Source organism: Herpailurus yagouaroundi, unplaced genomic scaffold (assembly GCF_014898765.1).
Source record: "Herpailurus yagouaroundi ecotype Mexico unplaced genomic scaffold, PumYag 188, whole genome shotgun sequence".
Classification (NCBI taxonomy): domain Eukaryota; kingdom Metazoa; phylum Chordata; class Mammalia; order Carnivora; family Felidae; genus Herpailurus; species Herpailurus yagouaroundi.
In genome coordinates this window covers 7,111,002-7,137,783 of record NW_024412419.1, presented here as the reverse complement: position 1 = coordinate 7,137,783, position 26,782 = coordinate 7,111,002, and the positions used below count along the sequence as shown (strand labels likewise).

General features: G+C 42.1%; 1 protein-coding gene across 1 annotated transcript in view; it reads left to right on the top strand.

The window, feature by feature from the left end:
* Positions 1-5,865: 5,865 nt before the first annotated feature.
* YWHAQ (tyrosine 3-monooxygenase/tryptophan 5-monooxygenase activation protein theta) overlaps positions 5,866-26,782 on the top strand; it is a 39,353-nt gene continuing 18,436 nt past the window's right edge. The window contains exons 1-2 of the mRNA XM_040496036.1: positions 5,866-5,996; positions 6,389-6,745. Coding sequence (XP_040351970.1) covers positions 6,452-6,745 — 294 coding nt within the window. The 5' untranslated portion in view covers positions 5,866-5,996; positions 6,389-6,451. The remainder of the gene's footprint in view (positions 5,997-6,388; positions 6,746-26,782) is intronic.

The window sequence follows — 26,782 nt, the reverse complement described above, 5'->3', positions numbered from 1 at the left end:
TGTAACTAAAGGGAACAGAAGAGGGGTAAGAAGGTGCCCTCTCCCTGCAGATGTGTTGAGTGTAAAAACAAAGACTTCCACATGAAAATAAAATCAGCCGCTGAGCCACTGGCAGACATATACTCAGCCACCCACTAGCCTCAAATAACTAAACATTATTCTTAGGCTGGTAAACATCAGGGCTTCTGTCTTTCATTGCAAGTGGCACCGCGTCTTGTTTACTGTCATAAAAGAAGGTGGAAATCAGACAGCCCTGTTTTTGAATCTTAATTCTATTGCTTACCAATCTGGACAGGTAATCTAGCTCCCCTGAGCACAGTCTATTCAACCACATAGTGGGGATTATAATACCTAATTTTTGTTGAGAGGGCACTAGAGATACAAAAGCAAAAAAGAAAACTCTTGGGTGCCTGGCTGGCTCAGTTGGTAGAGCATGTGAACTCTTGATCTCTGGGTTGTGAGTTCAAGACCCATGTTGGGCACAGAGCTTATATCAAGAAAGAGAGAAAGAAAGAAAGAAAGAAAGAAAGAAAGAAAGAAAGAAAGAAAGAAAGAAAGAAAGAGGGAGGGAGGAAGGAAGGCAGGAAGGATGAAAGAAAGGAAAACTCTTACCCTTAGGAAGCTCACAGTCTGGCTGAGAGAGATTGATATGTTATAGACATACACTTAAAGCTATTAAAAATATCATATTATTTGTTGAGTGAAAAAAGAAAGTTACTGGTTGTATTAGTCAAGATTCCCCAGAGAAAGAATACCAATAGGATGTGTATATATACTGAAAGATATTTATTACAAGGAATTAGCAAATCCAAAATCTGTAGGGTGGGCCTATAGGTTGGAGACCCAGGAGAACCAGTATTTCTGGAAACTACTCTTCTTTTCAGGCCTTCAACTGACTGGATGTGGCCCACCCACATTATAGGAGAGCAATCTGCTTACTCCAAATCCACCAATTTAAATGTTAATCTCTCCCCAAACACCCTTGCAGAGTAACGTTTGATCACCCTGTGGCCAAGTTGATACATAAAATGAACCATCACACTGACCAAAGTGAAGAATGTCATTGTGTACATGTAAGGTCACATACATGTGTCCAAATGAAAACAGATGTCTACAAAGAGGTCACCAAAACACTAACAGTGGTCACCTCTCAGAGTCAAGCTCTCAAGTTCTTTTTAATCTCCCTTGTACATTCACGTATTGTTTCATTTTTTGTGTAGAATGGGTGCTATTACATTTTAATTAGCATTATCATCAGCACTATCATTATTACAAAAGCAATCAAGGGTTTTAAAAAATACTCTATTATGGGGATCCTGGGTGGCTCAGTCAGTGAAGTGTCTGACTCTTGGTTACAGCTCAGGTCATGGTCTCATGGGTTCATGATTTTGAGCCCTGCGTTGGGCTTTGTGCTGGTGGTGCAGAGCCTGCTTGGGATTCTCTCTCTCCCTCTCTGTCTGACTCTCCCATGCTCGCTCTCTCTCTCTCTCTCTCAAAAATAAATAAATAAACAAAAAAATAAAAAAATAGGGGCGCCTGGGTGGCTTGGTTGGTTGGGCTTCTGACATTGGCTCAGCTCATGATCTCACAGCTAGTGGGTTCAAGCTCTGTGCTGACAGCTTGGAGCCTGGAGCCTGCTTCAGATTCTGTGTCTCTTCGCTCTCTGCCCCTCCCCCACTCTTGCTCTGTCTCTATGTTTCTCAAAAATAATAAAATGTGGGGCGCCTGGGTGGCGCAGTCGGTTAAGCGTCCGACTTCAGCCAGGTCACGATCTCGCGGTCCTTGAGTTCGAGCCCCGCGTCAGGCTCTGGGCTGATGGCTCAGAGCCTGGAGCCTGTTTCCGATTCTGTGTCTCCCTCTCTCTCTGCTCCTCCCCCGTTCATGCTCTGTCTCTCTCTGTCCCAAAAATAAATAAACGTTGAAAAAAAAAATTAAAAAAAAAAAATAAAATGTTTAAAAATTTAAAAATAAATAAATAAAAATAAAAAATAAATAAAAAACACTCTGTTGTCTGGCATATAGGAAGTGCTGGGGAAATGTCAGAATGCTGGAACCCTTCCCCAAAAGGCCAGCTGACCAAAAGCTATTTCAGGATGCCTGATATTCTACCAGTGAAGTTTTGTTCTTCAAATGGAACAGCTTTCTTTCTTCTTAAAGATGAGATCATGACCTGAGCTGAAATCAAGAGTCAGACGCATAACCGATTGAGCCACCCAGGTGCCCCAGACTTACGTATTTTTTAACGAAGGAATGACTTGATTTGTTTTTTCCTTAGAACACATGGTGAGGGTTGGAAAACAATTATGTGACCGAGGGGTGTCCAAGAGATGCCAGAAATGGGGCAACCATGGGCACAGAGGGATGACAACAGATGGCAGGAATAAACCTCACCAGGTGCATCCCTGATGGGAAACTGAGTTCTATAGGCCTGATGTGGCCCGAAGCCGGGGAATGTGTAGAAGCCTTCCCTGACCCAGCTCCCTTGATTTCCTTACCTGGCCGGGCTCTGTGTGAATCTCCTTTAGCACTTCCAGGGAGAATGAACAGTGGGGCAACTCTTCAACTATCCACTAAACAGAGGATTGGTAATGACGATACAGGAATATGGGTGAAGAGTCCCACTCGAACGTTTGCTCGTCGGTAAATATCTGCCATGTGGCGGGAGAGGAAGAAGTTGCTCTGGAATGACCCACTGCTCTGTGCAAATAAACCACTGAAACAATTTATGAGTAAACTCAACTGAGAGGACTCATTCATCCTGAAATGTACACTGAATGTGGCCATTCTGCAGACCATTAACTCCAGTAATTACAACAGTGACTCGAGAGATAAGGCTCCTTGCCGCAGACAGGCATCGCCCTCCCTCCCTCCTCTGCGCCCCATCCACAAAGAGAGGGAAAGAAGGAAAAAAAACCTAGCATTTCCTGAATACTTGCGATACGCCCGCATCTTCCTATGTGATAGCTCTACCACAACCCTTTGAGGCAGGGATGGTTTTCACAGATTAGGAAACCGAGGTTCGGAGGGGATCACGGTGTCCAGGGTCAAACTGCAAATTAATAGCAGGGTTGAAATTTAGGATTTTCAGGCTTCAAATTTCAGGGTGCTCTCTCTTGCTCTAGCAGCTTCTTCTCACCAAGTAACTCAGTAAAAATAACAAGGACATCGAACAAATAAGTAGTAACTGCTCAGTACTTTCTTTGTTAGCTGTCTGGTCCCTAGAGTTCTTCCCAGCATGGCGGATGTGGATGTTTAATGTGTTTCATTTTGACAGGATGAAACTCCTGGAGAACACAGGCTAGTCTGATCTTTCCTAGAGTCCCCAAAGCACTGGAGCAAAAATCCAGCAGAGTGGAAACAACAGAGACGGGCTTCAGTGCCCAGACATCGAACACAGATCCACATGCAGGCGTTGCCAACTTCCTAGCTAGGAGTTCTGTGCAAAATATAACCTCCATGAGCCTCAAATTCCTTATCTGTGAAACAGAGATGATGATCATAATAGTACCTACTTCACGGTGACATTAAGCAGATTAAATCAGTTAATACAAAAGTCTTAAAATGGTGTTTGACACATGTATCCACTTAATGAATGTTAGCTTTTTGGAGCATCTGGATGGCTCAGCCGGTTGAGCATCCGGCTCTTGATTTCGGCTCAGGTCATGATGTCACGATTCGTGGGTTCAAACCTGGCATCTGGCTCTGCGCCGACGGTGTGGAGCCTGCTTGGGATTCTCTCTCTCCCTCATTCTTTGTCCCTCCTCCTGTACATGCTCAATCAAGCTCTCGCTCAAAATAAATAAACTAAAAAGTATGTATATTAGCCTTTTATGTGTCAGGGGACTTGAAGTTCCCAGGGCTTTAATTTTCTCTACCTGAATTCTTCCAGGTGCAGAGGTCTTCAGATACATACTTGTCCCTCTAGACCTTCATAAAATACTTTGTAATTTCATAGTGTGCCTTAATTTCGAAGCAGTTTTCACTCATGATTGCAGATGATTATAACTACATGAGTTGGTGCTCAATGAATATTTGATGATTGAATGAAAGCAGAAATTTTAGAGACTGTGTTACAGAGGGCAGCAGAAACTTGCTCAAGGTCACGCAGGGATATGGCAGTACAGCCCAGACTTTCTGGCAAAGAATTAGCGTGCTTGCCCCTTCCCTCACTGCCTACCACAGAGTTTCAGTCCCCTGACAATTCCCTTCAAGGGTCTCTGTCCCCCATCCACCTCCACTGGTATGTCCCCTCGCTTGGGCTGTCACTAATTTCTAAGCTTGAAATTCACTGGTCATACACAAAGCATTTTATCTGGCCTTCCACATGCCAATTCTTTCCATTGGGATTTCTTGGTGTCCAGCTCCACCCCAGCCCACATGGCCATAAACACTTGTGTGTCTGCAGCCTGGCCCCAGGGATTCCAGAAATAACAGCGGAGCCCTACATTAGAACGCTAGAACATAGTGAGGCATTTTTGCGTTGACACAGGCCCTTTGCAACCCAGGCCTCCCCTGTCCGTCAAAGCACAAAGCAACCTTTACGAATCTGGACAGGGAGGGGCGTGTAGGAGGGAATTTAGATTTCTGGAAAGTCTGTACCTTCTCCTGCCATCTGTGTGACCTCTCAGATCTTCTATTCTAGAGATTCTCCAGATCTGCTCCAGCCCCCAGTTAGATTTAAAATCCCTCCTCAGCTGTGGCATTCTTTGGCTTTCAAAGATCCACTCCCTTGGACGTGCTGGAATTGGAATCACAGCAGCGTGAGCCCAGATGGCAATTTTCAACTTAAGGTGGCACAGAAGCCTCTTCCGAGACGCCCAGAACAGTCACCTTATTTGTCAGGCACTGGGGAAGTGCCAGGAGAGAAAGGAGTGGCTGGAGGGGTGTGCCTAGTTTAAAGAGAAAAGAAAGTGCTAGTGGTGACCCTGAATAGGAGCCATCTGGGGCAAACTTTCTCCCTTCAGAAGGGTGTGACCAGGACAAAGTCGAGAAGAAAGTCAAAAGTCAAAAGCGAACACCTAGGGAGAGAAGCTTAGGTTTTCAAGGGTCCTCTCAAAAATAATACCATAAAATAAAACCCATATACACATATAACAATGTGGGGAAAAAAACATGTGTTCAGATGCATAACCTGGAAAGACTAGAAAGAAATATAAGAGCTGCTTTGGGCGGGGAGGGGTGTTTAATGGGTGTTTTTCTCCAAATTATCCCGAATGTCATTTCCCATTTTAAAGAAAATCAGAATATCTGGCCATTGCCGGAGAGACCTGCTTGGACTTTCCTGGGGGTTTCATAAGGGAGTTTTCGGTTTTAGGTGCCTGTCTGAAAACTCGAATTAATCATGTAAAGTCATTCTTAAGCCACCTTCTCCAGGAACGAATTCTTCTTTAACGGGGATGGGATTATTTCTAATTCGCAGCTCCAAGCGCAACGTCATTAAAGGCTGGGTTCAGTGTGTGGAGCTCCAAACCTTTGTCACGAAAAGGAAGGTGGCGGTTCAGAAAGCAGCTCGTGCAGCGGTGCCGCAGCAGGAGACGCGGCCACCGCAGGAGAGGTGGTGCGAGCCTCCCGCTCCCGGGCCGCACCCACAAGTGCTGGGGGTGGCGGGGTGGATGAGGGGAGTTGGTAACAGCATCGCCATGGCAACAGTGACGTCCTTTTACCCTGGATCTAATTGGAGGAAACCCCGTGGCCGAAGCCGCAGCCTGCCGGTCAACCGAACTTGCCCAAGCCGACCCACCCTCCTAGTCTCCGCTTCCCCTCCCGCCCCGCCCTCTTTGCCCCCTTCCGCGCGCTCAGTGTTCATTGGCCAGCCGCGGGGATGGAGGCGGGACTCTCGGATGCAGCTCGGCGCGTCATTGGGCGGTAGGAGGGAGGGCAGCCGCGCGGCGGCCCGCCCCTCGGCTCCGGGCTAGGCTGAGACGGGAGGGTCCTCGGCTAAAGCCAAAAGCGGATCAAAGTGGTGGGACTCGCGCCGCGGCCGCGGAGACGTGAAGGTGAGCGCCACGGTCGCCGCTGGCCCTCCTCGGGCCTGGCCGGGCTTGTGGGCAGGGCGGGAGGCCGGCCCCCGGGAGCGGCCGGCCTCGACGCCGCTCTCATCAGGGGCGGCTCTGGCGGCAAGGTGTGGGCCAACGGCCGCTTCCATCTTGGGCCGGGCGGGCGCGGGAGCGGCCCTTCCTCCTCCCCTCGCCGCGGGCCGCCTCCGCGGGGCGCCCCTCGGCCTCCCGGGCGCCCGCGGGGAGCGTGGGCGGGGGAGGGAAATTCAACTGGGCGGCGCGTGCGGGGACGGACAAAAGGGGCGGCGGGCGGGCGGGCGGCCCGGGGCGGCGGGCGCATTGTCTGACGGCGCCGCCCCCGCCTTTCTGTCCGCGCCCTCTCCCGCCCGCAGGCCGTCCGCACGCCTCCTCCCGATCCGGGTCGGTGCTCGCCCTCGCTCTATCTCCCCGTCCTCATGGAGAAGACGGAGCTGATCCAGAAGGCGAAGCTGGCCGAGCAGGCCGAGCGCTACGACGACATGGCCACCTGCATGAAGGCCGTGACCGAGCAGGGCGCCGAGCTGTCGAACGAGGAGCGCAACCTGCTCTCGGTGGCCTACAAGAACGTGGTGGGGGGCCGCAGGTCCGCCTGGAGGGTCATCTCGAGCATCGAGCAGAAAACCGACACCTCCGACAAGAAGTTGCAGCTGATTAAGGACTATCGGGAGAAAGTGGAGTCTGAGCTGAGGTCCATCTGCACCACGGTGCTGGTGAGTCTACACTCGTCGGGGTTGGGGGTGGGGGGGAGGAGAAGGGGCGGCGGGAGCCGGGGAATTGTGCGTCTGGGGCGCCAAGGCCCTTTTGTGTGAAGCCTTTCATTGAGAATTTCATGGGAACGGGAAAGAAATGTGGGCCGGGGCTTGCCTGATTGTATGCCGACGTGTGGAGGGTTTGAGCAGGTTAGCTTTGGCCTCCTTAATGTGTTTAGTTCCTGAGACTCAAAAAGCTGCTTTTCCAGGGGTGAGCAGATCTTTGCCCAGATGCTGGGTTGTTTGCTACACTGTGTAGCTTCGAAACGTCCGAGTAGGTTTGTGCGAGACTGAAAATCATTTCTAGGCTTGCAGAGGAGATCTGGGCACCCTTTAAAGGTACGGAAACAACTCAGCAGACTCGAGCCTTTTTGAGCGGAGGTGCCGATGGAGACCATGTGTGAATAGTAGGTTTTCCTCGTAAACCTAGCAGTGGAAATTTACTTAGAAAACCTGAACAGATACTTCGTTTTTCGGGTAAGAGTATCTGCTGAGCTTTTCCGTGTAGAATGGAGGGGGTGGGGAGAGTTCGGGAACTGTGAAAAAGGTACAGCTGAATCTAAAGAACAAAATGTCCTGATAAATTTCGGTATTTGGTGACGTTTTCTGGCTATCATTTAGTTACACTTCAACACTGATGTATGGAATCAAATTCATTTCTGGTGTGGAGCGGGCGAGCAAAGCTTTCCAGGTTTTGAACTGTCCAGTTTTAGCAAGGGTGGCAATTGGGTGGAGTAGGGGACTGCTCTGATTCACTCTTATTAGTGAGAGAGAACATTTTTAGCTTTGTCATTGCATGGATCTTTTGGTCAATAACATAAGTTTTCAAGTTTCAAATGCCAGTGTTGTATCCTGAAGTTTGTTTTTTTTTTTCTTAGTACTACTTTTACAAAAGGCTTACTGATTTTTAACGTTTTAGGTGGGCTTTGAAAGGCAAGCATGCTAGATGGATGATTGATTATTCAGGAGGGCATAGAGGGGAAAATGCCTCTTTCCTTCCCAACCTTCTCTTCCTTGCCCCATCAGATCACGTGGGCAGGATTTTTTTTTTTTTTTTAAACTTCTCTTTCTAATACAAATAATGGTTGATCTGGTCAAAATCATGGCTGATGGAGAGAGCAGGTAAAGGAGCAATGCAGAACGTGCACTTTATGTTATATTTATAGATCTCCTTAGCTTCCACACTCTGCCTGGCATGGAGGAGGCACTTTAAAAGCTTTTTGAGGGGCGCCTGAGTGGCTCAGTCCGTTGAGCCACTGACTTCAGAGGGTTGGAGCCCGAGTTGGGCTCTGCTGACAGCTCGGAGCCTGGAGCTTCGGGTTCGGTGTCTCCCTCTTTTCTCTCTGCCTCTCTCCCCTGCTGGCACTCTCTCTCTCTGTCTCTCTCTCAAAAATAAATCAACATTTAAAAAATAAAGTAAAAGCTCGTTGAGCCGAATTGCTGCTGTCTTCGAGAAATTTGCCGACTTGAAAGCGAAGGTAGACTTGAATAGCATATGGTGATGGTTACTGACGACATTGACTCTATTCGCGAAGGAAGACTCCTACAAATCCCTTGTGTGAAAAGGAGAAGCTTTTCTACGAATGTAGTACTTGGGTGGCTCTCCAGCACGTTTGTCTCTTTCTGTTCAGTTATTACTTTGCACTTTGTTAGTTACCTTGCAGCAATTTAGAATTACCCCAGAGCTTTTCCTGTTCCCGAGCAAGTGAACTGTGGGCCAAAGGGATATTTGTTTATTTGTTTATGTTTGTGGTTCCTACAGATTTGGTTTTTATGATGGCACGAGTAGAGGAGAGTTTTGTTTGGTTGATAAGTGACTTGAAAGAGAGACCAGGGATATTAAAGCAGACTTTCATACGGATCATTTCAGTAAGAGAGAACCCCAGAAATGAGGACAGTTTTTTTTTTTTTTTTTATGCCTAGTGAACTAGAAGAGTTTTAACTTGATTAATTGGAGACACCAAGGTGTAAGGAAAATATTTTTATTAACAAAATGACTTGACAAACTAATGATGACTTGATGGCTAGCCTATAAAGAAATGCTGGGAAAGCCCGTCTTTAAGTTGGCAACTGTATTTGAGGGTTTGGTATGTGCAAGGCACTTTGCTAAGCAGTATGGGGAAGAACAAAGCTGAGAACCATAGATTTTGTCTTCTGATAATTCATGGTAAGGAGTGCATATGGGCAATACCCAAATATATAATTTCCTTAAGAGGGTTATGAACAAAATGCTACATAGTTCAAAGAAAACTGAAACCTCAGGAAAAAAGCCTCACAAAGCAAGGTTTTTGGAGTGAGCTCTGGTGGAGGAGCATCTGCAAAGGGAGGGAGGTGGGAACTCCGTATGACAGTGTCATGGTTTTCCTCCTTTGGTTGACAGTGGTGGAGGCATTGATTTTTGAATGGGTGTTGAAGGCCCTGCGTGTAAGCAGCATCTAGAATTCATGGTTTGGGTGCTAATTTGTAATCGAACTGATAGATAAGGAAATGATAGACTAGGGAGCAAGAGTCTGATGACTGATAAATTAGTGATTTAATGTCGAGTCTATCAGAATAATGTGATGAGTGAAACAAGAGGTTTCTGAACATGGATGCTATAACAAGATTTTTTTCTTTTTTCCTTTGTTGAACAGGAAGGGAATTTGGTGTGGAGGAAGTGAATTGTTATAGAAGGTGAAACTGACTTGTAGAAGACTAATAAAAGAGTAACCTGAACAACAGAATAGACAAAATTTTGGCCCTAAATAGCAGACATTTTCAGCCTCTTTCCCTTTTTTTTTTTTAATGTTTATTTTTGAGAGAGAGAGACACACATACACACAGAATGTGAGTAGGGGAGGGGCAGAGACAGGGAGACACAGAATCCGAGGCAGGCTTCAGGCTCTGAGCCATCAGCACAGAGCCCGATGCGGGGCTCGAACCTACAAACTGTGAGATCACGACCTGAGCTGAAGTCAGACGCTCAACCGACCGAGCCACACAGGCGCCCCAACCTCTTTCCCTTTTATAGAGCAGTAGGTTGGGGTGGAATTACTTAGACTATTTAGTCAAAATGACCATGGTGGACAATTCTTTACTTTTTAATTTTATTTTTTGTTTTAAAAAATCTTTTTAAATATTTTTTTATTCTTGAGAGAGAGGGGGAGACACAGAGCCCGATACGGAGCTCGAACCCATGAACCGGAAGATCATGACCTGAGCTGTAGTCGGATGCCCAACCAACTGAGCACCAGGACCCATCTTGTGATAAACACTATATTGAGAGAGGATACTGAACTGTAGAGGCAGAAAAAAATGTTAAAGTCCAAATGAGTAATTGAAAGAGCAAAGGAGAATAAGAGGGCCCAAATGGCCAAGACCAGACTCTATTTTAATCTTAGAGAAGTTAAAGATTTCACCAAGTTACCTGTCTCTCGGTTTGTGAAACTGGAGGGTTGGGCTAAGTTTCTGGGGTCTCTTCTCATTCTAATTTTTGGGGACTATGAAGTTATACAGGTCATGGCTATTCTTTCTACCTCTGTTCTGACTTTCTCTGAACTCTAAAATGAGTAATATTTAAAGTCCAGGTCGAAGAACATGTCATCGACAGTGTATGAAATGTTGGAAGAACTAACAATGGTTGCAGGAAGAGGGGGTGCATGAGTTGCTGGTTTATTGGGAATAGCAAAGTTTAAGCAAGAAAGAGTAGTAAGTTGTATGACAACCAGGCATGTGTGTAAGGGTCACCAAAGTCTTCTGGGACTTGGGAACAAAATCTGTCCTTTACAGAATCAGTGACCTTGGAGAAAGAACAAGACACTCAGAATGTATACAAGATAACCGCTGTCTCAGACGATCCTATGTTGTCCTTTTGCATCAGTGATCTTTTAGTAGACTAATTTTAATAAGCTGCTTCGATGTAACATTAATAATAACAGAAACTAAGGTGTATGTAAATAACAATCATTTAAAATGGGATATAGAAACTGAAAGTTGTCCGTGTATAAAAGCAGTGTAGCCTTAATTCAGTAATATGCTTGAATTTAGTTAAGGGTTCTAAATTAATCTTTTAATGAAAATTTGTGTTGGTTATTATTTTGAAGTAAGACTGATAATATTACTCTTGATAGTTAATGAATCTTAGCCTGATTTTATTGACATTGGAAAAATTCTGGGCTCTGGAATCAGACGGACTATTTTTAAATCCTTATGCCATAGCCTTACACTGTTTGTGGGCAAGTTTCTTAATCTCTTGGCCTGTTTCTTCATCTATAAATTGGTGATAACAGTGCTTGTCTTAATAGGTTTGTAGCTAAAATAATAGCAAATAACTGACATTTATTGGACACTTACTATATATTAAGCACTGTTATAAGCATTTTATACTCACTTTGTTCCCGTAAGTTGATAGTATTATTTCTGTTTTAAAGTTAAGAGAACTTAGGCAAAAGGAAAATAACTTGGTCAATGTATCACGAAGTTAGGAAGTGGTGGAACAGGGATTTGAACCCAAGTAGTCTGACTCCAATGAAATTGAATGGGACTCATTCGGCCCTAAGTACAGTGGAGCTGACTGAAGATTACAGTGTGAGTCTTTTTTGAGGCATTTGTACAGTTTGATATGAGCCATTATGTTTGTAAGTTGTGAGGGAGGGAAGATAGATCTGTGGTGGACAAAACACTCTGAGTCTATAATTTTGAAGCCCTCTTTATATGCAGGATATTGCAATAAAATTCTAAAATTCTTGACTCTTGCATCTTTTGTTTTTAGATTGTTAGCTCTTTGAGCCAAGAATTGTTTTTTGAAGAGTGAAATGGAAAGGAACGTTGTACGTACAGACATCCAAGGGTAAAGTTAGATCAGTGGTTCTCAACCAGGTGAATTTAGCTCTTAGGGGACATTTGGCAAGTTCTGGAGTTAATTTTTGATTGTCAAGAATGGAAAGGAGGGGTGTCACTAACATACGAGTTAGAGACCTGAATGCTGCTAAGCATCCTTTAATGCACAGGCAAATCCACAACAACAGAATTACCCAGCCCAAAGTGTCAGTAATGCCAAGGTTGAGAAACTGTGGACTGGATCATGAATAAAATGAGCAGTATTAAGTTGATCTGGATTGTATAATGCCTGTCCTTCGGGTCCTTATTAACATGTTGGCATCTTTTCAGAACCCTTTGTCTAGAGTTCAGTCATTTGTGTTTTTTCTCCTTGTTACTATTGTGTGTGTGCTGTTTAATTCTAGAGTTCACTTTTCTGGAACTTAATCTGGTGTCCTGTATTTTCAAGGATATGCATCATGGGTGCCTCCAAAGCTCTGAGCTTTGCTCTTTGGAAAACTTGGCATAGAAGAAAAAGATCCAACTGAAATTATAGTGAAATTTATTAGGAAGAGATGATTAAAACTGGTGAATGGCAAATATTCCCCTCTCATTCATAACTGCCACGTATAGAATATATATAGCAGTGCATATCCACAGGTGGTTCCAGGCTTTTAAACCCTTGGTGTGTGTTTATTTTAGGATGTTGCATAATTATACTGATGGCTTATTGAACGTTTAGGTTGTAAGTCTCGCGTATGGTTTTACTTATAAAATGGTACCATAGCATGGGATTAGTTAATTCAAGGTGCTTAACACTTGGGAGATCTGCTTGATCATATTGATATTGATGTTCCCGTGTGATACTTCTCAATACTGGCTTTTGTGTTTAGCTCTGTTTTTTTCAGAGTAAGAATAGAAAATATCTTTATACCATTGACTCTCTAGGTTTTAAGGAAGGGTAGTAGAGAAGGCATCATTTAAAAGATAGGAAGAGCTGGGGTGCCTGGGTGGCTCCATTGGTTAAGTGTCTGACCTCAGTCGGCCATGACCACGAGGTAATGATCTCATGGTTCTTGAGTTCAAGCCCCACTTTGGGCTCTGCACTGACAGCTCAGAGCCTGGAGCCCACTTCAGATTCTGTGTCTCCCTCTCTCTCTGCCCTCCCCCACTTGTGCTCTGTCTCTCTCTCCCTCTCTCAAAAATACTAAAAAAAAATTTTTTTAAGATAGAAGAAAAAATAAATAAAAATTATAGTTCATCCATTGCTACTTTAAACTCTTAATCTGTAGGTAAATCAGTGATGAAGTTTTCTTGACTATTTCACGATAAATAATTTGACCAGATTTGAAAACATTGTTTGCATTTTGAAGTATTTCAAGACAAAATGATGTTATATAGGACTTCAGAATAATGGGTGGAGGTGTAAATAAAGAGTGGCTATGAATCAATATAAGTGCAGCTGACTTTAATGGGAATTCATTATACTATTCTTTCTTGTGTATGTCTGAAATTTTCCATAACTAAAAAGGTTTTCCCCTCCCAGAAATACTACTCCTTAGGTATTTACACAAGAGGGATGAAGACGTAGGTCCAGAAGAAGACCTGGACAAAAATCTTTATCCTAAAAGCAAAAAATTGGCAGCAATCCATTAGTAGTAAAGTGGATGAACTGTGATAATATATATATGGTGGAATACTGCTCAGCAATAAAAAAGGAATGGACTGTTGATATACACTGCAATATAGACAAGTTTCAAAAACATGCTAAGTGAAGGAAGCTGCATGAAAAAGTACATTGTGTGATTCCCTTTATATGAAATTGTAGAAGAAGCAAAAGAGTAGTCTGTGGGTGAAAAATCAGAATAGTGGCCTCTGTGGGAATGTAGGCAGTGATTGACTTGACCAAAGGGAGCTTTTCGTGTTGATTATGATGTTCTTTATGTTGAAATGGGTTAAAGTTCCACAGGTATATGCATCTGTCAAAACTCAAAAAATGTACACCTAGCATTTATGCATTTCATTGTATGTAAATTTTGCTTCAAAAGGAAAAATGAGAGAATGTATGTACTGATATCTTCAGTTTACATGCAAACTAATAGAAATGAGTGGATATGTGATAGAGCAAATATAATATGACAAAAAGTTAATGGTAGAATCTGGGTGGTGGGTATAGAGGTGCTCACTGTAATTGGTGGTTGCCGTGTATTAGGGGTATGACATTCCCCACTGTTGTGGTTGAATGCCTTTAAAACCTATAGCAAGAAAAAACAGTGAAACCTAGGTCTTACTGATGTCAAGATACGAGCATATATAGAAAGGTATTGATACCTACCTCAGAGAAACGGACCGATAGACTTGGCACCAAAGGGGTTGTTTTTATTTGGTGATGAGTGTTAATTAGATTGGAGTTAATGGGGTCCAGTGGAAGATTTACATAATTGACTGATACTCTAGGGCTTGTAGGTTTCTTTGTTTGTTTTTAAGTAAACTCTTTGCCCAACGTGGGCTCAACCTCACAACCCCAAGATCAAGAGTTGCATGCTCTACCAGCCAGGACAACCACACCTACCTCTAGGGCAGTGGTTTTCAAACTTCTTGGACTCTGGACACCTTTGCAAACCCAAACACATTGTGGAACCCAAAAGCTTTTGTGGAAACTATTACCTATAGATGTTTACATTATTAGAAATTAAAAGTAATTGTTTAGAATACATTTGGAATAATAAGCCTCTTAGTTAATATAATGTGTGGTTTTTAAGATTGTGGTAAAATATATATAACATAAAATTTACTATTTTAAGTGTACCGTTCTAGGGCATGAATTACATGTATATTGTGCAACCGTCACCGCCAGCCATCCCCAGAATTTTTTCATCTTTTCCAACTGAATTCCCTGTTCTTCCCTTCTGGCAACCACCATTCTTTCCATCTGTAAATTTGACTACTTTAGATACCACATATAAGTAGAATAATAACTTCTAAAAAGAAAAGTAAATAGTGGCATTGCTTTACGTTCTATTGTAATGTCCCATCTCTTGTAGCTTCTAGAAAACACTCATGTAAGAGTGACGGTGAGAAAGCAAATAGCATCTTAGTATTGTGAAAGTGGTTTGACTTTGTGCCTTCTCCCCAAAGAGTGCAAGAGAGACTCCTAGAGATCCCCAGATCACACTTTGAAAATTGCTACTCTCGGGGGATTCTGCCTTGAAACTTGCTAGTCGTCATTGTGATGAGTGTTTGAGCACTTTTCTGAGTAGTTGAGTCCATATTAATTCCTGAAAAATGAAAGAACTGGTATTTTGGAATGGCTTCTGCTTCCTTATATTGAGAACGTTAATGTAAGGTTAATAGAATCTCTGTCTTCGCTCTGATCTCTCAACCCAAAAGCAGAGTTGGCATTAATGAAATATGGAGACAATGATCTTTTGGAGTTGCTTGCATTTAGCTTTGAAAGTTACACGGCTTTGGGGTGCTTGGGGGGGCTCAGTTGGTTAAGTGTCCGATTTCGGCTTAGGTCACGATCTCACAGTTCCTCAGTTTGAGCCCCCATTGGGTTCTCTGCTGTCAGCACAGAGCCCTCTTTGGATACTGTGTCCTCCTTTCTCTCTGTGCTTCCTAGCTCATTCTCTCTCTTTCTCAAAATAAATAAACTTAAAAAAAAAAAAAAGAAGAAGCTACACAGCTTTTGAAGACGGGTTAGTTGTGAACCAGCATGGTCCAAGCATCTCAAAAAAAACCATTGTCTTTCACACAGATCTTCCCAATCCATTTTACATTTTTTTCTATCTACATGAGCTGTATTCCATGATCTCTTCATCCTCTGGACCATTTACTCTAGCTGGGTTTGGCATAATGTGGTTCTAAGTGTGTGTCGTAACTATTCCTTAGTTTAGTGACTGTGAACATTGTCTCTCCTGTATGTTTGCATGGGCTTTACTTGCAGAAATGGGGAAACGGTGGTGCAGGTGGTGAGAACGTGACTGTGAGGATTTCTAGAAATTTAACGTAAGTGCTTTCTTCTTAAAGGGCAAGCTTAGATTGCTGTTTATAAATGTCAGGGTAACTGGGAATTAAGTGAGAAGGTACATGAAAATACTTCTAAATACTTAAGAGTGTGATACTGATGTTCACATCACACTTTTTACTGGTCAGGTTACTCTTGGCCGGCGTTAGTCCTTTAGAATTAGTACTCTCACTTCGCCTCTTGTTTTGCTCAGATAAGTTTTGCTCTTTAAGAACTACAGTATTAGAGCCCTGCCGTTAACACACATACATAAATGGTGTTTTGACCTTCCTGCCTGGTATTATTTCCACGTATTGAGCAGTATATTTTTTAGACCTTCAATGCTTGTGCTGTCTTCTCATAATTCTGATAGACTAGTGAAGAGGTTGGAAAGGTTACAGTAAGGGTTTATGCATCTTTTAATCAGAAAATACTCTAGATTATTTGGAGGCTGGTTACAGAGACCATCTTGGTGATGTCAAAAACTTAGAGTTTGGCAGGATTGAATGTCCCATTAATATCATTATGTTATGTGAAAGTTATTTTTAATGTAATTTAGCTTTTACTGTATTTAATCTTGTAAGTATAATAAACATCCAAGGACCGACATCTGAAATGGGAAATGGTGTAGTATGTTGAAGTGACTTCAAATTGAGATGAGAGCATTTATCAAACTACTGATGGTCCCCAGAAGATTTTTATTTCTTCCTCCTTTCCCATACCTGCCAAGATATTTGAGGTAGAAAAAACTTGGGAACCATATAATTAGAGAAATGATCAAGAGAGTAACAACTTGAGTAGATGAGGGAAAGAAGCAGAGGAGTGTGCATTGGCTGGGTTCAATGGCTAAGTTTAAGAGTAAAGAAGATATTTAAAAGGCAGTGTTTATTCGGCAAATTTCTTTTATCTAAGGGCATTTCATTTATTTTGCACAGAGATTAGAACTATAATTAAGAAAATGGCATTTTTTATTATTTTATTTCTTGTCACTATTTTTTATCTTTATTGCTGTATTTAAATATGGCAGATGGGGCGCCTGGGTGGCGCAGTCGGTTGAGCGTCCGACTTCAGCCAGGTCACGATCTCGCGGTCCGTGAGTTCGAGCCCCGCTCAGGCTGATGGCTCAGAGCCTGGAGCCTGTTTCCGATTCTGTGTCTCCCTCTCTCTCTCTGCCCCTCCCCCGTTCATGCTCTGTCTCTCTCTCTCCCAAAAATAAATAAAAAACGTTGAAAAAAAAATAAAAACTTAAAAAAAAAAAAATAAATAAAATAAATAAATAAATATGGCAGAGTGGAGTGCCTGGCTGGCCCAGTTGGTAGAGCATGCAACTCTTGATCATGGGGTCAGGAGTACAAGCCCCACGTTGGGTGTAGAGCTTACTTTAAAAAAAATAATTAAAAGTGTGTGTGTGTGTGTGTGTGTGTGTGTGTGTGTGTGTGTGTGTACGTATGTATGTATGTATAATTCAAATACTGTAAAATTCGCCTAAAGTATATGATTCTGCAGTTTTTAGTGTATTCACAAAGTTGTGCAATGCCACTACTGTAATTTTGGAACATTTTCGTCATCACAAAAAGAAAAACTATTCCTGTTAGCAGTTACTCCCCATCTTCCTTTCCCCCAGCTCCTGAGAACTACTAATTTACTTTGTAATTCTTTTTTTTTTTTAATTTTTTTAATGTTTATTTATTTTTGACAAAGAGAGCATGAGCAGGGGAGGGACAGAGAGAGAGGGAGACACAGAATCTGAAGCAGGTTCCAGGCTCTGAGTTGTCAGCACAGAGCCTGACGCGGGGCTCGATCTCACAAACCTTGAGATCATGACCTGAGCCGAAGTCAGATGTTCCACCGACTGAGCCACCCAGGAGCCCCTAATTTACTTTGTGTTTCTGTAGATTTGCCTGTTTTGGCCATTTTATCATACAACTGGAATCATACACTCTGAGGCCTTTTGTGTCTGACTTCTTTCACATAGCATAATGTCTTATAGGCTAAAGACTTAGCCATGCCTTTTTATGGCTGAATAATATACCATTGTATGAATATACTACATTTTTATCCCATTATCAGTCTGTGGATATTTGGATTCCTTCCAAATTTGACGATTTCAAATAATGCTACTGTGAACATTCATGTACACGTTTTTGTGTGAACATGTTTTCATTTCTCTTGAGTATATACCTGGGTCATGTGCTAATGCTTTTTACGCATTTGGGGAACTACTAGAGTGCCTGAGCGGCTGCACCATCTGAAACTTCCACCATCGTGGAATCTGCATCCTCACTAGCAATGCTAGTGGGTGGGAAGCAGTATCTCCCTGTGTTTTTGATTTACATTTTCCAGATGATTAATGGATGTTGTATATATTTTCATGTGCTTACTGGCCATTTGTGTATCTTTGGGAGAATTGGCAGTTCCAAATCTTTGCTCATGTTTTAATTGGGTTGTCTTTGTTAAGTTGTAATATTACTTTATATATGGTGGATACTGTGCTTTTATCAGTTACAGGATTTACAAATATATTCTCCCATTTTTTAGGTTGTCATTTACTTGCTTGATAGTGTCCTTTGAAACACAAAAGTTGGTAATTCTGATGAAGTCCAATTTCTTTTTTTTTCTTAGGTTGCTTGTGCTCTTGGTGTAATATGTAAGGAACCATTGCCTAATCCAACGTCATGAAGATGTACACTTTTCATCTAAGACTTAAAGTATCTTAGGTGTTACATTGAGGGTTTTGGTCCATTTGAGTTAATTTTTGTATATGGTGGGAGGAAGGGGTCCAACCTTCATTTCTTTTCATATGGTTGTTCAGTTGCCTGGCACCATTTGTGGAAATGCTAGTTAATAGATCCTTTTTTTTTTTTTAATTTGTTGATTTTTTATATTTACAAATAATACAAATAGGTGGTTAAAAATTCAGTTCTTACGTAAAAGGGTATACAGTGAAAAGTATATCTTCTCTCAGACGCAATAACTATTACCAGTGTGTGTCCGGAGGTAATTTTATACCTGTGCAAGCATGTCTCGGAGATAAATGCATGTCCGTATACATAGATTTTGTAACTTTCGATAGTTCTATGTTACTTTATTGTGAGCATTACCGTACTTAATTTGACTGGTAACCTAGTGCTGGCCATGAGGTGGCTTCCAGTTTTTGTGACTACATAGTGCTTGCATGACTCTTCTTGCCTTCAGGTCTTAGTACTTAAGAGTTTTGAATAATTAATATACCCTTGGTTCGAAATTCTCAACTTAAGGAAAAAATAGTCAGAAATGGTTTGGCATAAAAGTTCACTTAAGGAAAACTTGTGACTACTCCGTCCTTAAACTTGAGCCAAATTGTTTACCCAAAGGACTCCATAGTTTGTTTCTATCCCTCTACTTACTGCTGTTCTCACTTGTAAAGCTTTCCCTCTACCATTTTTGTTATGTTGAAATCACACCTACCCTGCAAGATAATTTAGGTGCCCCTGCACTCATTCCATAGTCAGTTACAAATTATTGTGTATAATACTTTCAGATCTGTTTCCTTGTACTACTACTCCATGTGCAGTTATGGATAGATGAGATATGTGTTTACCTGTAGGAAAACTGAAGCATATTAATTTATATACTTACATAGCCAGTTAGCTGTGAACTCAAATTCAACTTTTATAGAAAAGTACTCTTCCTGTTGTCCACTGCCTTTTATCATAAAGCCTTCCTTTACAGACCACGATCATCTGAGGTCATCTCTCCTTTCTCTGGATTCTCTTTTGTCTGGAAGTGGGGAGAATTGGGGCTTTACACAACCATGCTCTTCAACGAGAGCAGCTCCCATTTATCTCTTTTGATACATACTTCTGTTTAAAAAGAGTCGGGGAAGGAAGTAATTATCGATTGGTAAGATACTCAACTATTACCATGTTAAAAGAAGTCCATTTTCCTTAATGGGACTTAGGAGACCTTCCAGTTTTTCTCGAAGCCTCCTTTCTCACTCGTCCTTCCCTCTGTGCTCCAGCTACATGGAACTACTTTTCTGTTCTCTTATATTGTGAACTTTCTTACTCTGGCTCTCATGCTCTCCCCTGTGTAAGAATGTGTTATCACATTTACGTAACCTTTTCTTTCTCACTAGGCCTAGTGATGGGGCCCAATTCCATAGGTAGTGTCTGGAGTTTACCTGTGTCCTGCCTTCTTCTTGTGGCTGCCCCCAAAATAAATTGTAACCAGTTCAGATCAGTATTGGCAAGCTGTAAGGGTATGTAAGAATAAAGACTTCATCTTTTTTTTTTTCCTCTCTATTTTACTAAGCACTACTTTATTTTTCAAGGTTATTGTTTTGTGCTGTACCCAGTAGTTCAGTAGAATATAATCAGTAACCTGCATAAATTTAGTTCCAAATGTAGAATAATTTCCTTACCACGGTCTCTTAAATTCCTGTTGACTCTGTTCTTCCCTTTGTACCCTACGACAGCTATCTGATAGATGGGAGCACTGTATATAATATAGCAGCAGAGATAAATGTATGTGGCACGGGTTAGCTGTTGATGGGAAAAGTAGTCTACAGATAATTACATAATTTCTGTGCTTTAGAAATGGCTTAGTCCAGGGGCGCCTGGGTGGCGCAGTCGGTTAAGCGTCCGACTTCAGCCAGGTCACGATCTCGCGGTCCGTGAGTTCGAGCCCTGCGTCAGGCTCTGGGCTGATGGCTCAGAGCCTGGAGCCTGTTTCCGATTCTCTGTCTCTCTCTCTCTCTGCCCCTCCCCCGTTCATGCTCTCTCTCTGTTGCAAAAATAAATAAACGTTGAAAAAAAAATATTAAAAAAAAAAAAAAAAGAAATGGCTTAGTCCAGCTTGTCATAGACTTACAAAAGACAGAGTTCATGGGGTGCCTGGGTGGTTAAGCCTCTTGAGCATCTCACACTTGAATTCGGCGCAAGTCATGATCTCATGGTTTGCAGGATTGAACCCCGCATTAGGATTGAGTGCACTGTCAGCATGGAGCCTGCTTGGAATTCTCCCTCTCTCCCCCCCCTCCCCTTCCTCGTCTGCCCCTCCTGTGCTCTCCCTCTCAAAATAAATAAACTTAAAAAAAAAAAAAGGCAAAGTTTGTATAAAAGTACACCGGTGTCTTCAATAGTATAAGCTATGAACTATTTTTAGTAGTTTTCCTAGGAAATCTCAAAACTTGACCCATGTACTAAGCTAGCAAGGCAGTTTTGAACTGATTTTAATTACTAGAACATGCTTTGTATTAGAGATCAAGATGTCTGTCAGTACCAAACTTAAGATTTGACTTCCTGTTTTGTTTTGGTATTCCTTTTTTTTTTTTAAGTTTATTTATTTTTGACAGAGATAGAGTGCGAGCATGAGCTGGGGAGATGCAGAGAGAGAGAGGGAGACACAGAATCCGAAGCAGGCTCCAGGTTCCAAGCTGTCAGCACAGAGTCCGACGCAGGGCTCGAACTCACGAACTGTGAGATGACCTGGGGTGAAGTCGGACGCTTAACCGACTGAGCCACCCAGGCGCCCCTGTTTTGGTATTCCTTTTAAGGAAACCTCTTGTTTCTCCCTATCATTTTTCTTTTCATTTGCAAATCAGTGGCTAGAGTGGTTTCATATCAGTAAATTGCATAGTTTTCTAAGGGGAAGGAAGTGTAGACGTTGGTATTAGCCTTGGTTCTTTTAGTAGCACTGATATTTAAATGTTGGTAAGTTGTGGTTGTGTATGTGTCATTGTTTCTTATGCAGATTGACAAATTTGGAAAGTAGTGTTAGTACTACCAGCTGGATGTATTAAACTGTCATTCCAAACCTGTATGTCTTGGCCAGAGAGTTGAGAATCTTTGAACAGAAGGTATACCATTCCTGTTAAGGCAGCTCAGCATCCAGCTGCTAAAATGTGAGGAAATAGCAGACAGGTCAGAGATGAAGGACTGGGCATTACATTTGTTTCTAACATGTGGATTGGTTCTGCTGCTTTGTGTGAAGCGAAGTACAAAGACTGTGCGTTTTCTTTGCTATGTGCACATGGCAGTTCACACACATCCCAACATTTGTTAGAGGCTAAAACTTTGTTACGTGTCTTCACCACCATAGTGGTGACAGCTGTGTAGGTGAGTTAGAAGATAGGATGAACATTCTTCTACAAGAACAACATTTTATTGGTTTGGGGTTTTCTAAAGTACTAATTGTTTAGGGGAGCAGAGGAGGTGCACTGTGTTCATAAAAAGGCCATCTTGGCCCCTAAAAAAAGCACTACTGTGCTGTAGCAGGTGTTGATAGCAAGACTACTGTCATTGATAATCATTTTTCCTCATTCACGGGATGGTGGTGGCTGGAGATCTGATGGACCAGGAGAAAGAATTTAAAATATCTGGGGCAGAAAGATAGGTAAAGTTTTTTTCTTTTTATTGCGAACTCTGGGTTTTTTTTTCTTGCCTTTCCCCTTGCCTGTTTATTTTCTGGTTTCTAGCTCCTTATTTTCTTTTGCCCACAAAAACAATCAACTGCTTGACTGCTTGGACCACTCTGGCTTACTTTTTGCTTTTATTATAACTAGAGTGACACATATCCCTTTGGGTCTGAAGAATCCATATTAGTTCTCTATGAGAACAATTGGTCATGACAGAAATCATATTATTTTGATTTCTTAATTTGACAAATATCTCAGCCAGTGTTGGATTTTAGTCTGTTACTTTTAGAATTATGTTTCAGAAGTTTGAATACAGTTGGATTTTAGTTTAACACTACAGTCAGCTCTTTCTCCCAAGAATGCATGTGCGCATTCATGAATGCCCTGGGTTTGTATGACTTTTAATAAATAGTAACTGTTGCTATGATGGCCCAGTAACAGTTTTGCAAGGATTCCCCACTGCCACCAAAATCAGGATAAGGAAGAGTTTGTTTGTCAGGGGCACCAGATGAGTAAAAGCATAGTGGACATTGATGGCCCAGGGTTTGTCCCCTTGGCCTTTTGGGCTCCATGTCTCATTTGTTGGCAGTCTGAGAGTGGAACTGCAAAAACTGTAAATCGATCAGAGAATAATGTTAATTGCCTACAGACCAGTTTACAGGAGGAACCAAATTCAGCATTAGGAAATTGCTTGGTGAGCACAGAAATCAACAAAAGGCGATAGTTAGATGATCTTAATGACTAGTTACTCTGACACCTGCTGCATCCAGCCTTGGTATAGGTGCTTTGGTTTTGGAAGACTGTGTTCATGGACCCAAGTACCTTGTCACTAGTGCTGGAGATTACTTGGTGTTTGCTTTTTCACTTTCTCCCCAGTACCTGCCGTGTTACCATAATTACTAACATAATTAGTGCCGATATGTTTGGCTTCAGGTACATGGGAGGTGCCTCATTATTGCTCGGTGCTTGCTCTTCCTGCTGTTGCAGGAATGGTAATCATAGAAATAAGGTTGGGCCTCAGTCAGGACAGTGCTTCCCAAATGTTCTTGTGTTATGGTACACAGAAAAACCATCTTTATATGACACACTGGGGAAAATGGATTCCCCCCCGAGCTCACCCTGCTGCTGAGAGGTTCAGTATCTCTTTACCATTTATATTAGTTGAAATCTATAGGTTAGAGTCTTATTCTGGAGAATGGTGAGTGCTAGGCTATAAATTTATTCTTTCTTCAGCAGGCCATTGGGATTTTTGAGCAAGGGATTATTAATATACCCAGAATGGAATTTAAGGTTAATCTGGCAGCAGGCTATAAAATGGATTAGAGAAAGACAGCCCTAAAGCCTGATAGATCAGTTAGGTGATTGGATTAGTTGAGGTGAAATGATACGGTTAACTTGGATGATAGAAATAGGAATGAGGCTTGAGAAGTTCAACATGTAGACACAGAGAGGGCTTGACAGCTGGTGGTAGGATGAGAAAAGCAGAGTGAAAGTCAAAGGCAGTGCTGAGGGACCTGGACCTGGGTGGCTAGGAGGGGGAGGAGGATGGTGGAATAATGAGTAGAAATAAGGACTGTAAGTATAGTAACAGGTTTGGAAAGACATTTACTTCTGTTTAGGACATTTTGAGGTCTAGTAGAAACTCATGTTTATAAATGTATGAGGACGCTCAACCATATAACACTACAGAGAAGTTGGGAGTGTGGATGGGCTGGTAGGAGGAGTTGGTTGCCTCACCTCCCTGAGTTTAGTGCACTTCAGAGTATGGCCTTTAGCTTTGTGGACTCAAACACACTTCAGGGTTAGATCCACACCAGTCAAGTTCAATGTGATTGGTGTATAAAACCAAGAACATTGGGGTGCCTGGGTGGCTCCGTCAGCTAAGTGTCCGACTTCAGCTCACGTCACGATGATCTCATGGTTTGTGGGTTTGAGCCCTGAGTGGGGCTCTGCACTGACAGTGAGGAGCCTGCTTGGGAGTCACTCTCTCTCCCTCCCTCTCTGCTCCTCCCCCACTTGCTTGCCCTCTCTCAAAATAAATACATTTAAAAGAAAAAACCAAGAGCATTATTCGTTTACAGTGAGGAATAACTGGCACAAAGATTGCAGTACTTGTATTGGCATGACCAGTGTGTTCTCTTTCAGTGGGCAGATAGACTCACATAGGAATCAAATCGTCAGGAAGTTGCTTAGTAAATGTGGCCTCCTGATGAGTTCCGTGGCTGCTCAGGTGTATAATGGCCATCGTCTCCACGGCAGGGCATGGGTTTGTCAGTGGGTTGATGGACTATAATTCACACTCCTTAGGCAGTATATTGGATTGTTTTCTTCCGTGTCTGTCCCTTTTCTGTGTCCATGTCTCTCTGTTCTTTCTGATCAACTCCTCCTTATTTTTAAAATATATTTATTTTACATACTGTCAGATGACAGGCGTTTTGCATTTTTATTAATTTGCTATACAAAGTTTTGTATCAAATCTAGACAAAATAAAGCCTTCGGTGGTGTATATAAGGAGAGGGAGATACATGTTCCCAAAGTATACAATGCTTATTGGTCTGAGGTTTCCAAATGAAGTCTTGACTGAGGTAAAATTACATCCATGAGTTTAGGTGAAGAAATACCAGAGGGCCTGGGGAGTAAGGCCAAAGGAAGCATTAGGATGACACCCAGGTTTCTAACTAGGGCAACCAGGTGCTTTTGCTAAGAAAATTGAATAGGGGAAGAGAATCAACAGTAGACTGTGTTAGCAAGGCAAATTTAATTTTTTTTTTAATGTGTAAAGTTTAAAGTCTCAAAGGCCCGTCCAGGGGGACTTGTGTGTGTGCGTGCGCATGTGTGCGTAGGAGCACTCGCTCAGTCTGGTTGTGAGAGAAAAATACGTGTGGTGGTACATGGTCATTGAGGCTTATGTGTCACATAGTGTTCTGGATCAATTTGCATGAACTCACTTAATCTTCATGGCAACCCAGTGGAGTAATAGAGATTGGCATTAACTCTGTTTCACAGGTGAATAGACAGGTTTAGAAGTGGAAACGTTAAAAAAAAAAAAAAGTGGAAACGTTAATTGCCCAAATAGGTAAAGGGCAAATCTGTGGGTCATTAGCATGTAGATGTTGGTTAAAATCATGCCAATAAACACCTCAAATGAACCCACACCTTGTCAGTTACCTTAAAATGGTAGTGAGCTATTGAGATATTTGAGATCTTTGATTATTCTAATGAAACCTTTCTTCCTGGTAGCAAATTAATGCTTGTCAGATTTTAGAAAGTGTAGTCAAAAAGGCAGACACTTGTTGAAAAAAAAGATAACCCTACTTAAAAATGTAGGGGCTCCCGGGTGGCTCAATTGGTTAAGCCTCCTGCTCTTGACTCTTGATTTCAGTTCAGGTCATGATCTCACGTGAGATGGAGCCTTGGGCTCTGTGCTGACAGCACAGAGCCTGCTTGGGATTCTCTCTTTCTCTCTCTCTCTGCCCCTCTCCCACCCCCCCCAAATAAATAAGTAAACTTCTAAGAAAAGGTAGATAATCCTCTAAAAGAGGGTTGGGAGACACATGTCCTTTTTATAACCAACTCAGTTCTTGGCACATGCTAGGTACAAAAGAAGTTCTGTATTTCTAAATAATCCAATACGACCCTCTGCGAACATGAGGTGTCACACATGTATTGCTGTTCAACATGTTGTAATAATTTTGTGTTGTTACGGTTTTAGGAAAGTGGAAACTTCACAGATTAAGACCAAGAATTTTTCAGTTACTTGAAATTTCAGTTACTGTAATTATTCTAACTGGTGACTTCTCTTTTATTCCATTATTTCTTCCTTCCCACTCCAAAAGGGTTTTTTCAGTAAAGGTCTGAGTGGGAACTTCTCTCTTCGGTAGATCATTTATTTTGCACCTGCTTTTATATGGCACTTTAATTGGTTGAGGAATTCTGACTGACAGTTGTTTTTCTCAGCACTTGGAAGATACTTGATTGTTTTCTGATGAAAAATCAGCCTGTCGGTCATATTGTTGTTTCTTCCTTGATAGGTAACGTGTCCTTTCTCTGGTTGCTTCTAAGAATTTTCTTGTCTTTGGCATTCTTCATCTTACCGTGCTGGTCTAGGTATGAATTTATGTTTATTTTATCTTGCTTGGGTTCAGTGTACTTTTCTACTCTGAAGATGGTGTCTTTTATATTATAACTGGGGGAGTCTCAGCCTTATTTCTGAATAGGACCTCTTCTTCATTCTTTCCCTTCTCTGGAATTCGTATCACATGTTCTCTTAAACATAATTTTTTAGGCATCTCTGTAGAATTCTACTTGCATCTATAGACTTACCCACAATTTTTTTCATCTTCGTAGTTTCTTAAAAGTAAGCCTTCCGTTTTACTAATTTTCTCTCTTTTTTAATTCTAAAAACCTTTCCCCCTCTTCCCTCACTTCCAGGCTGCCTTTTCTTAATTTACTGTATCCTGTTCTTCCTCCTAGCTTCTGTTCCCTCCCCCCTTTTTTAAAAAAATATTTTTGCTTATTTGAATCAAGTGAAAGTGTCAAACTTCTACAAAGATAAAGAGAATGTTGTAATAACCCATTTCCCAGCTTTAACAATTATGAATTCTGTTTTGTTTATATCCCCACCAGAAACACTCCTCTGCCTCCATTTGAAGCTAGTCCTGGGCATCATCTGTTTGATCCATAACTATTAAAATGTAGGTCTTGAATCATTTTTAACATACTTATTTTAGGGGCGCCTCGGTGGCTCAGTTGATGAGGCTTCTGACTTTGGCTCAGGTCATGATCTTATGGTTTGTGA